This window comes from Sapajus apella, unplaced genomic scaffold (genome assembly GCF_009761245.1).
Source record: "Sapajus apella isolate SASKATOON/1434 unplaced genomic scaffold, GSC_monkey_1.0 scaffold37, whole genome shotgun sequence".
Taxonomy (NCBI): Eukaryota; Metazoa; Chordata; class Mammalia; order Primates; family Cebidae; genus Sapajus; species Sapajus apella.
This window is the reverse complement of record NW_022436977.1, coordinates 21,070,252-21,082,985: the sequence shown is the minus strand read 5'-3', so window position 1 is coordinate 21,082,985 and position 12,734 is coordinate 21,070,252. Positions and strand designations below refer to the sequence as shown.

Here is a 12,734-nt window from a genome sequence, read left to right as displayed (position 1 = left end):
GTCACCATGCCCAGCTAATTTTTGAATTTGTAGTAGGGATGGGGCTTTACCATGTTGGTCAGGCTAGTCTTGAGCTCCTGACCTTAGGTGATACACCTGCCTTGGCCTCCCAAAGGGCTGGGATTACAGGCTTGAGCCACCACGCCCGGCCTAATTTTTAAATTTTTTGTAGAGACGGGGTTTCACTCTGTTGCCCAGACTGGTCTTGAACTCCTGGGCTCAAGTGATCTTCCAACCTCGGCCTTCCAAAGTGCTGGGATTATAGTTGTGAGCCACTGTGCCTGACCCAGGGTCTTTTATATTGATTATATTTAGAAAGTTCCAAGTGGAAAACAACAATATTGGACATCAAATACTTTTTTGAAGAAAAACGAATGATTGGGTAACACTGTAGAAAAGACTAGAGTATAAGACTTCACTTAGGTCAGGCCAGGCTTTCTCTGTGAAAACAAAATGGATACTCAGGACTTGGAGACCAGCCTGGGAAACGTGGTGAAACTCCATTGCTACAAAAAAATAAAAAATGTAGTTGGATGTGATGGTGTACACTTGTTGTTCCAGCTAGTTGGGAGGCTGAGGTGGGAAGATCGCTGAGCCCAGGAGGTGGAGGTTGCAGTGAGCCAAGATCACACCACTGCACTCTGGCCTAGGGAAAAGAGCCAGATCCTGTATGGAAAAAAAAAAAGAAAAATCAAAGGGGTATCTTTGGGTATCTTAAAATTAGTAAGTACCTGTTGGATTCCCCATGTAGGTGATTTTAAAAACAGGAGTCTTAGAAGTCAAAGTGGCAATGGGCTGACTTTTACATTCTTAACACAGGCAGCCAGCCATGATATTTCTATTGCCAGAACTTTAGTGTCTTATTCTTTAGTTTTATATTGGCAAGCACTTTCCAGGTTCTCTTCACAAAGTAGCCTCGGGGATTTCCAATTAAGAGTTCAAATTCTTTGGGGGAAACTTTATGATTTCAGTGCTATGGTCCAAAATGATCCACTAGTAATGGCAGTTTCAGGCCTTGGGACTAAGAAATCTCAGAAGCTGCACTTAAGTGTCTCAGCATCTCAGGAGAAGGGGACAGGTGTGAAGACTGCAGAAACATTTCCCAATGTTTTGCAGAAAAAGCCAATCTGGGCATCAGCTGGGTAAACCTAAACTCTTACTTATTAGCTTGTTAGGAAATATGCTTGTTACTTGGAAACATTTTCGACTTTGAGCACCCTGTACTAAAAGGTCTCTGAAATAGATATCAGAATTCTAATATGCTTCACATCTTGGAGATTTGCCTGAGAGGATGGGAAAAAAAAATCAATTCTGATTACTCTCTAGTGTCTTAGGGACTTTATCAACCAGGGGCCCAGGGCAAATCCCTAAAACAGAGTCAGAATGACTTTAAGGAGCTGGTAGTAATACCTTAGGCACAGTTTAGGGCTGAGTATTCAGTGTTATCTGACTCCAGGAAATCCAAGCAAAATCCTCTAACTTGGCTGGGTGTGGTAGCTCAGACCTGTAATCACAGCAGTTTGGGAGGCCAAGGCAGGTGGATCACCTGACGTCAGGGGTTAGAGACCAGCCTGGCCAACATGGTGAAACTCCATCTCTACTAAAAATACAAAAACAATTAGCCGAGTGTGGTGGTGTATATCCGTAGTGTGTACCTGCAACTACTCAGGAAGGTGAGACAGGATTAGCTTGAACCTGGGAGACGGAGACTGCAGTGAGCTGAGATTGAGCCACTGCACTCCAGACTAGGCAACAGACCGAGACTCTATCTCAAAACAAAACAAAATACAAAACACCCTCTAACTTGAACTCTGCTTCAAGTTAGATACTGTTTACTTATTTATTTATTTAGAGATGGAGTCTTGGCCTGTCACGCAGGCTGGAGTACAGTGGTGTGATCTCGGCTCATTGCAACCTCCATCTCCTGGATTCAAGCAATTCTTGCACCTCAGCCTCCTGAGCAGTTGGGATAAAAGGGATGCCCCACCACACTGCCTAACTTTTGAATTTTTAGTAGAGATAGGGTTTCACCATGTTGGCCAGGCTGGTCTTGAACTTCTGACCTCAGGTGGTCTACCCACCTCAGTCTCCCAAATTGCTGGGATTACAAGTGTGAGCCTCTGCACCTGGCCTAGATACTGTTTAGATTCAAGAAGTAGTCATCTGTGGTAACTGAAAATAATGTAATCAGTACTTGGCATGAAAAGCAAACTTATCCTGTCAAAACTCATTACCTTGAAGGATGTAAGCTGCTAACAAGGCAGCATCTGATGTTTTACAGAGGAGGCGGCCATGGTAGAGATCCCTTTTGATCTGTAGGAAGACTAAATACCTGGGGAGAAAACAGAATGAACAATAAAGGATTTCTTTGATTGCTTTAAAGATAGAAATATGTAATGTAAGCCTATCTAAATCTTTGTCAGGATACTTTAACTACATTAAAAAAATTCTTGAAACATAACGTAGAACAAATACATTCTCCATTTCCCTGTAGACTCTTTCAAGTACTTTGCCCTGAACTCACCTGAGGTTCAGTTCAAAATATGTCAGTTTCCTCCTGTAGCTCAAAACAGAAATGGCTGTTTCCTGGTAAAAGCCTCACCCCTCCAGTTCTGGGCTTTGGAAGGAGCCAGTCCCAGTCAATCTGGAGCCGAAAAAGAAAACTATGCCATCAGAGACTGGCAAACTGGGCCTCTTTCCACCTTGGGTGCTGGCTGATGTTCCTTCTTAAGTAGAATGGTGGGTGAAGGAACTAGCCCAGGAAGAGTTGTTTCAGCGTGCCAAGAGAATCTGTCCATATGTGGAAACAGCCTGCAGTTACTGAGGTTAACCAGACCTTTGAAATGGATTGAAGTGTAAGAAGAGTGAGCTGAGGTTGCACCACTGTACTCTAGCCTGGGCAACTGGTGAGAGAGATCCTGTCTCAAAAAAAAAAAAAAAAGGAAAAAGTGCAACGAGAGGCACTGCTGGTGAAGGAAGCATACAAATGAAGCAGAAACCTGGGGCCAGCATCTCTTTAAATATAGAAAGCTGTTGCCTCAGGTGGAAGCAGGATATCAAAAACAAGAGCAAACAGTAGCTGACATGTATTGAGAGCTTATGATCTGCTTCTCTTGCTGTTACACACTTTACATGCAACATCTTATTTAATTCTTACATAACACTTTGAGATAAGTACTATTATTATCCCTATTTTTTCCAGATAAAGAAGATGAGGCTTAGTGATTTTCTCATGGACATACAACTAAGTGGAAGAGCCAGGATTCAACTTTAGCACTGTGAGACCCTGAACTTCGCTCTTCATCACTATGATATTCTGCCCTCCTATAAATGCTCTGCAGTTTCACTAGGTGAATGGACCCTGTCACAGTGGAATGGAATTGATGACTTTCCATTTTGAAATGTCTTCACAAAGAGTGTGGTCTTTATTGCTCTTCTTAGAAGACCTGTGAGATTATGAGGAGCATCAATTTCTGGGTGGGATTGGGTGGGTCACCTACCATGGTAGCTCCTTGGCCAGGGAGCATCTGTGGTGATTTAAAAATATTTCTGGCAAGGCATGGTGGCTCATGCCTGTAATACCAGCACTTTGGGAGGCTGAGATGGGCAGATCACGATGTCAGAAGTTCAAGACCAGCCTGGCCAAAATGGTGAAACCCCGTTGCTACGAAAAATACAAAAATTAGCTGGGCATGGTGATGTGTGCCTGTAATCCCAGCTACTCAGGAGGCCAAGGCACGAGAATTGCTTGTATCAGGACCCAGGAGGTGGATGTTGCAGTGAGCCGAGATTGCGCCAATGCACCCTAGCCTGAGCAACGGGGCGAGACTCCACCTCAAAAAAAAAATACACACACACACACACACACACACACACACACACACACACACACACAGGCCCACATATAAAAATATTTCCACAAATTCTTTGATAATCCTAATTTCATGAGGTAGAGCATGATTCCTTCTCTTTGAGTGTGGCTTAGACTTGGTAACTCACTTCTATCAACAGAATTTATTCTATTGATAAGTGAGTATCTGACTTCTGAGGTCATAAAGTCACTGCAGCTTCCTCCTTGTTCTCTTGCCTTTAGATTACTCACTCTTCTTGAGGTTGCTTCAGCAGTATTATAGAAAGGTCCATGTGGTGAGGAGCTGGGGCCTTTGCCAACAGCCAGCAAGAAACTGAGGCTTCCAGCCAGCAGCCATTTGAGTGTCTCATGATGGAAATGAAGCCCCCAGCTCCAGTCAAGCCTGTGGATCACTGCAGCCTCAGCCAACCTCCTGACTGCAACCTCGTGATTTACCCTGAGCCAGAATCACCCAGCTAAGCTGCTCTTGAATTCCTAACCCATAGACACTCAGAGATAATAAAATGCTTGTCATTTTAACTTTTATGGTGCAGCATCCCTAGAAGAGTAATGAAAATATAGTAAAATTCCTTTAAATTCTACCACTCTGAACCAAAAAGAAATTGACCCCTCCCTGAAAAACTAGAGGTTTCCATTGTTCCTGTTTTCAGGCTGAAGAATAAAACAGATGATTCCATGTCCACCTGATCATGTAAAAATGCTCAAGAGGAAGATGGCTGTTTGTCAACAGCTTCTAGGAGGTGGTAGGAAGGGGTCCCAGCAGGTAACTCTGAGAGGCTTGGGTTTGGAGATTCAAGCAATTAACAAACAGAAATGAGGGAGCAACCAAGCCTTATTTTCTCCTCAGGCCTTGCTACTCAAAGTGTAGCCCACATATCAGGAGTATCAGCATCACTTGAGAGCTTATTGGAGATGAAGAATATAGGCCCATCCTACCCAGGTGATTTGTGTATAGATTAAAATTTAAGAAGCTGTCCTAAGAAAATTCAAAAGCAACCTTCTAACCACAGCAGATTGGACTGCCTTCCTCAGACCAAAGGGAGTCTTTTAGTCTGGAAGTTATTAAGAACCCAACCCCTCACTCCCACCAACCCTACTGCCCAAATGTTTGCCAAGAAACTAAAGGAAAAAAGACATCATGTAGAGTGAATAATTAAAATGGATCTACCAAATCAAGCTCGTCTTCACTCTGCTTCCCACAGCGAAATGCCACACGTTGTGTGGGAGAGAGTGAGCGAGCACTTCTCTGCCTCTCACTGTTCCAACTCCCACCTTCCATAGGCTTCAGCAGGATGTGGATGCAAACCTTTTGCCCCTTACTCACTGATCACTCCATGGGCCTGGATTCATGCATCACATCTTCCATGTTTCTCTGCTTGTCTGTGTCCAAAATTCAGGGACTGTACATACTGGACTAAAGAAAATACTGCAGAGGGATATCATGGCTCTGGCAGTGATTTTCAACATGGCAGAGAGGGGACCATCTTCCAGGGGGAGCCCGTCAGAATCCATATGTGTTGGATGTGCTCCTGTGCTTTGAAAAGGCCCCTTTGGGCCGAGCGTGGTGGCTCACACCTGAAATCCCAACACTTTGAGAGGTTGAGGTGGGTGGATCACCTGAGGTCAGGAGTTCAAGACCAGCCTGGCCCACATGGTAAAACCCTGTCTCTACTAAAAATACAAAAAAAAAAAAAAAAAAAAAAAAAAAAAAGCCAGGATGGTGGTACATGCCTGTAATTCCAACTACTTGGGAGGCAGAGGCAGGAGAATTGCTTAAACCCAGGAGGCAGAGGCTGCAGTGAGCCAAGATCATGCCACTGCACTCCAGCCTGGGTGACAAGAGCAAAACTGCATCTCAAAAAAAAAGAAAAAAAAAGAAAAAGGCCCCTTTAAAGTTTCTGGTTTGCTCCCCCATCCCCCCACCCAAGGGAACAGGATCCTACTAACTCACACTGAGAACCACTGTCTTTCCAAGGCATCATTATTGATGGCAGTTAACAGCCTCAGGTGAACTGGAATGGAAACAACTGGTCAGGATTCCTTTTGATTTCTGGTGATAAAACAGCTGCAGGGAGGTTAAAGGCAAGGCCATAAGGCATTCTCAGGCAATGTCATAGAACTAGATGGGAAGAGGGAAAAGGGTACACTAGTATCCTAAAGAAGCAAACCATAGTTGAGGACAAGAATAGATGAGCTCATGAAAGAATCAACTGAGCTTCAAGAGAGAGGAAGCTGCACTGGGGCCCCCCTCCCCTTTCTGCCGCAGTGGCTTCCATGGAGCTTTGTGTTTGGTTCATTTAAGGAGATAACCAGTGACTCAGTGTTGTTGGTGAAAATATATTCCACATGACTCATAGCATCCTTAGGCCCATTCGCAAGAGACCCTGGCATGTTCTCCCCTGACACACATGGGCCTAAGGAAGACAATCTTGTTGCCGGAGGTACTATCTCCAGGACCACTGTGTACTGCCAGGCAAGGGGTCAGCCTGCTGGGGCTGCCCAGTCCAGCCCTCCTGAATCTCTGAACCTCAGGACATTTCATAGCCAAGGAAACTGAAGTCCAGAGATGTAGAGTGACTTATCTGAGGTAACATAGCAATCAGAATCCAGGCCTTCTGACTCAGCCCAGTGCCTTTTCTACCCCCAGAGTAATTCAGTTAGTTATGAGGTTAGTCCTAATCCAAGTCAGGAGAACCCTCTGTTATTAGAGAGAAATTCTCACTGGGACAAAAGGAGAAAAGAGGCTTTACCTCACCTCCATTTTTGTTTTAATGCTAGTGTTGTCCTAAATTGATTGGAGTGTGAATCAGGACAGAATGAGCAAGAGCCTGAAAGACACCAAGGAAAACCTGAGCTTTTCTGTAACATGTATGTCTCTCCAGGGTACTAGCTTTAGCATAATGCTTTCTGAGGGTGGGAATGAATCCACAGTTATTTCCAGAGTTTAAGGCTGTGAACTCTTCAAAGCATTGGAGGCGCCTGTAGTTTTTTCCAGAAGATCCTTTGGCCTCACCTTCCCTTCAAATAGATTCTTTGCCACTGGCTTCCCCTATTTACTATTTCCTTTTTTCTGACTCTAATTATATTTAGTATGTCTTCCTCCCCCATATTAGATTGTAAGCTCCTTGAAGTCAGAGACTATGTTTTATTTACTTTTAATATTCTTCTAGGAAGCCTAAACATCCAGTGCCTAGCTCATCCATCCATCCATCCATCCATCCACTCCCCCACCCCTCCAACCCCCATCCATCATCCATCCATCCAGTTCTGACACTTAATATATGCCAGGCACTGTCACAGGTGCTGGGAATGCAGCAGGGAACAATCCAGTGTCCTGTTAATGGAGCTTACATTCCAATGGGGGAGATGACAAAATAGTAACAAAACAAAATAACAATAATGACTCACATTTACTGAATGCATGTTGTGTGCCCTGTTTCACATGCCCTTTTTCATTCACTCCCCCAAGTAGCTCTATGAGGTGATGACCATTTTATTCCTTGTTTAATGGATGAGGAGACTGAGTGCTTAGAGACACTGTTGCCTGCCCTGTCACAGAGCTAGTTAAAGAACAACCTGAATCCAGCTCTTTCTGATTTCTTAGCCCAGGGGTTGGCAAACTATAGTCTGCTGCCATAGTTTCCAATAAAATAAAATTTTATTGGAACACAGCCTTGCTCATTCATTTATGTATCGTCTATGGCTGCTTTCACACTACAATGACAGAATTGAGTAGTTGCAACAGAGAACATATGGCCCAAAAAGCCTAAAATACTATTTGGCCCTTTACAGAAAAAGTTTGCCAATCCATCTTAGCCTAAGCTAGGCTCAAGTGATGTTCACTGAAGGAATAAGTGACCTGATGACTCCATTCATTCATGTATGTACTGATTCATTCTATTAACATTTTCTGGAGCACCTGTTGTTTACAGACATTTTGCTTCCTTGGATGGTGGGGCCCATTTGCAGTCAGTTTTCTTCTCTTACTTGATCTTTCCAAAGAGTTCATACACCTGCAATCCCTGTTAAAAGCCAAATCTGGTACCTGATTCCCCATTTTCTTTGCCTTGTCTCTAGCCTTGACAAGAAAATCTATTTATTACTTTAAAAATGACAAAATAAATTAATCAGGATTTGGCAACTAAATTTATCATCTGGAAAGAAGCCAAGAGATAAAGTGAACCAAGTTTTGTACTCCCTACTTCATCCCCTTCTCTCAGCCTGGCTTTATGGGAATGGCTGAGACGGCAGTGAAATTTAGGACAAATATTGCCAGGAAAAAACACTGACAGCTAAATTAGTTTGGCAGCAAGATGGGATGGAGGGCTCTAAGCCAGGGATGAATTATGGGTGTTGAGTGAGGCTGGGTCCAGTATCTACTCTCTTAAGATCAGTAGGGATGTGAATGAGGAGAAAAATGCAGCTAATTCCACAGCCTCACAGAATGGTCCAGGGAGGGGGAGGCACAAAGACTGCAAAGCAGGCCCAGGCACCTGTGGTTCATACGCCTGACAATGCTAGAAAATTTCATACTAGGGAAAGAATGCTGCTGAGGTTGAGAGAGAGGGGAAAATGGCCCAAGACGGTTAGCACAAATTCATGCAGATGGAGAAGAGCTCATTTTCTTGCCAGTGTCCTTGAAGTCTGCTGACTTGGTGAGAGGCCTAGCCACGGTCCTAATGCTGCGCTTACCAGGACTTGGATGATTACCTGGCATAGCTTTCTCTCTCAGAACTCAGAATTTAGCTGCTTAAGTTTTAGGATTCTAGCTGGTGGGGAAAGGGGACAGAGGAAGAGTAGAGATTATTAGAAAAGAAGTGCTTTTCACATAAACAAGGGAGAAAAGCCAATACTAACTGTACTTGTGCCCCATGCAGAGCCCCAAGGGCCTCTGGACTGTGTAATGAATCTGGCAATGAAATATTGAGCCTTTGCTCAGTGCGAGGCTCACTGTGGGTGTATTAAGAAGTATGAGATGCTGGGATAGTGGTTAATCCTCCTGACAATTCTATGAGGTGGCTATTACTATGGCCATTTTATAAATGAGTAATCTAAGGTTAGAGAGGTTAAGTATCTTATTTCCAAGTTGTCACAGTCAACTTGTGACATAAGTAAGATCTCAGCTCCCAGGTCTATGCTGCTACTTGGGTAGGAAGGTCTGTCCATTCATATAAGATAGTGACACTGGATTCAGAAAATTGTATTTCTTTTTTTAGATGAAGTTTCACTCTCGTTGCCCAGGCTGGATTGCAATGGCGCGATCTTGGCTTACTGCAACCTCTGCCTCCCAGGTTCAAGCGATTCTCCTGTCTCAGTCTTCCGACTAGCTGGGATTATAGGCGCTTGCCACCCCGCCCAGATAATTTTTTTATTTTCAGTAAAGACAGGATTTCACTATGTTGGCCACACTGCTCTCGAACTCCTGACCTCGTGATCCACCCACTTTGGCCTCCCAAAGTGCTGGGATTAAAGGCGTGAGCCACTGTGCCTGGCTGAAAATTGTATTATTAAGAGTGACTCCTAAGGGCCAAGATAATCATGTATTTCTGGTACATGAATCCAATTGGGAAGTCATATATCTGTGGTGCTCTCACTGGCTGCTCTCTCTCATCCCCACTGTTGGTCCAGTGAGGCGGACAACAAAGACGTGCTGGGTTTGCTCTGATATGTGAGGAATATAGGGGTCTGCCCTCACACCAGTGTCTCTTTCAGCAGAGAGAAACTCAGAGCTAAGGCAAACACTCTGGAGATTTTGAGTGTGGCAGGCTAGTGATATTTTAACAAAACTCTTGAATTTTTTTTTGTTTTTTTTGAGACAGAATCTCGCTCTGTCACCCAGGCTGGCGAGTGCAGTGGCATGATCTTGGCTCACTTCAACTTCCACCTCGTGGGTTCAAGTTGATTTTCCTGCCTCAGCATCCTGAGTAGCTGAGATTACAGGCATGTGCCACCATGCTAGGCTAATTTTTATATTTTTGGTAGAGACGAGATTTCGCCAAGTTGGCCAGGCTGGTCTTGAACTTCTGACCTCATGTGATCCGCTCGCCTCAGCCTCCCAAAGTGTTGGGATTTCAGGCATGGGCCACTGTGCCAGGTCTGAAATTTTAAGCATAGTGGTTCTACCCTTACTCACCTATCTAAAGCCTTAGGGTCTCTATGATTTGGACGAATTTGGTTTTCTAAAGCAAAGCCAAGAGCCACCTGCACTTCTATATAGATGAGCAGAGCCTGCAGCTTCTATGCTCAGTAAGAGTCATGAGGTTTGGCTCTAGCTACACACCTCACTGTGTTCAGTGTTTCAGAATAGGTGGGTACGCACTGCCCAATGCATCTGCAGAAAACAATCCTTCCTTATCTTTCGGAATCCATCAGAAGATTTCCCTCAACTCCAACTGGGGCCCATGTGAAGAAATCACTTTTCTCCCCTGTCCCACTTCCTTATTGCCTTTGCACTACTAATTCCTGTTTCTTGCCCTCTCCTTCCCCCATTTTCTGGTTTCCCCTCTTAGAGAAACTTTTGCCCCTTTCACCTGGCATGCTCTTCAGATCAGGAAATGAAAATAATTCTGGCCAGGCACGGTGGCTCACGCCCGTAATCCCAGCACTTTGGGAGGCCAAAGTGGGTGGATCACGAGGTCAGGAGTTCGAGAGCAGTGTGGCCAACACGGTGAAACCCTGTCTTTACTGAAAATAAAAAAAATTGGCTGGGCATGGTGGTGAGCCCCTGTAATCCCAGCTACTCGGGAGGTTGAGGATGCAGTGAGCTGAGATCACACCGCTGCACTCCAGCCTGGGCAACAAGAGCAAAACTCCATCTCAGAAAAAGGAAAAGAAAAAGAAAATTATTCAATATTCTTTCCTTCTTGTTCCCTCCACTTTTTCTGTCTTTGGAATTTTCCCAAGCAGTTCAGGATCTAGGAGTGGATCTCAAATCCTCACAGGATAAATAGTCTACATGACTGGCAATATCCACATTCCCACCTTTGCGGTCTCCAAGGTCTTAGGGAAGGGTTTAGAGCTGGCAGTGCTGTCTCTTCCTCAGCTCTAGGATTCCCTGGCATCACATCCTCATCTGTGGTCCTGGCTTCTACAAGGTAACATCAAGGTTTTGCTTATGTCGAAATTAGGTCTTTCTAATATAAAAATTAGGGATCCCTGTGGTAGAGAGTTCTTAAATCTCTGAGGTGAGACTGGTCAGAGTGAATTTGGTTCAGATATACAAAATCCTGGGGAAGCTTTGAAGCCTTCACTCATTGACCCTCTTTTAGGATGGCTGGGGACACAGAGGTTCTTTCTCATCCTCAAGTGGTACTGGATGAGATAGGATGCATTCCATGCAGCTGTCTGCCTGCCACAGAACATGATCCCCACAAAAAAGAGTTTATCACGAACCTGATCCAACAGCATACCTGAGTTTACCCATTTTGATTTAAAACCTTCAGGATCTCCTAGCTGATCTTCCAATGCCATGCCTTGGCATTTTCCAAGTATATTCATTAGAACACTTGAGTCTATTTTCAACCCCCAAAATAAGCAGCAACACAGCCCTCTCCAAAAATGTCCACAGTGGCCATATCACAGGTAAAAGAAAAGATGCTTCTGATTGGTTAGTTACTCCAGATCCCTATGAGAGTGACCAGTTCAAGAAGCAATATTTGCACTTCTTGAAAAAAAGAAGTCCACTCTGTTCCAACTGCATTGGGGGGTAAGGAAAGAAAGCATGTAGAAATGAAATACAGAAGTCATTATATTTAGGAAGAGTTCCTTGCCTCTAAGAGTTAGGTGCGTCCAAATTAGAGGCTGTAAGAGCCTCCAAAAAGGTCCTAATGACTGCAGGAAGTGTGTTCACCTCACCTGGTTATTTCTTCTTTCAGAGCAGCAGGGTCTGCAGGATAAAATTTCACACGGAAGCACATGGTGAATGGAGGCTGGGCTGCAGAGAAAAAGAGGTGAACATCAGGGAAGGCCCTCTCCCAGAAGAGGACAGGGCTCTGCTTCCACTAGCATGCACAGGCCACTGAAGCACCAGAAGAAAACCCTCATATATTTAGGGCCAACTTATACACAAAACAGTGGAAAATTATATATGTAGACCAAGACTTGCGATAAGTGGGAGGTTCTATCCCGCCCTCCCCAGGGGTGTGGCTTGACTCTTCATGGAGAATACTTACATCTCAATTGTTTCACCACAGACTTTGTAAATTCCAGCCAATGCTGAAACAGAGAACACAGAATATGAAAAACCTAATGAGAAGGGCTGTAAAATATAACTTGTTTTCGCTAAGTTAAAAAAACTAGACAGATTGCAGCCTAGGGTGAAAGCAGCCCAAAAGCTTGTGCAAGATAAGTCTGGAGAGTGAAGAGTGATATGATTTTCTGAAATGAGCTGCCATGGAACCAGCCGTGAAAGAGGGAAGTAGTTCCAGCTTCAGATGCCATTTAGGTGCTTCCCTGGAAATGCTATCTTCTAGAGCAGGGTGCCAAACTTCAGAGCCACGTTTCTGGCATGCGATTAGGCACAGGCAACTGCATGTATGTGTGGTGGCGACAGAGCCCCACCTGGGTTGCGTCGGGAAATACTGACTTTAATGAGTGGTGTGTGTTTGTGTTATGCACCAGCTTTTTTTTTTTTTCCTTGGCAGGGTAGTGGGGATAGAGGATATTGGTAGCAACTCTAGAAAGTAGTGAGAAGTAGAAATTTCCTAAGTCAGGGATGGCTGCTATATATTCCATCTTTCTTTGAGTAATATAGATTGCCAACCCTTGTGTTAGAAAACACATACTCAGGATTCCTTGGCATCCAGCGATGTTTAAAGTCTAAATCTCAAATGATAACTAACCACAACCAACCTGTAGGATAGTA

General features: G+C 44.2%; 1 protein-coding gene across 8 annotated transcripts in view; it reads right to left on the bottom strand.

The window, feature by feature from the left end:
- Positions 1 to 12,734, bottom strand: part of FRMD5 (FERM domain containing 5) — a 330,792-nt gene that overhangs the window by 37,238 nt on the left and 280,820 nt on the right. For all 8 annotated transcript variants that reach the window (XR_004274919.1, XM_032297637.1, XM_032297638.1 and 5 more), the window contains exons 3-5: positions 12,043 to 12,085; positions 11,726 to 11,804; positions 2,235 to 2,332 (exon numbers count right to left, since the gene is read on the bottom strand). Coding sequence is in view for 7 of the 8 variants with exons in the window: in XM_032297637.1 (XP_032153528.1) it covers positions 2,235 to 2,332; positions 11,726 to 11,804; positions 12,043 to 12,085 (220 nt within the window). In the remaining variant the exon portion in view is untranslated. The remainder of the gene's footprint in view (positions 1 to 2,234; positions 2,333 to 11,725; positions 11,805 to 12,042; positions 12,086 to 12,734) is intronic.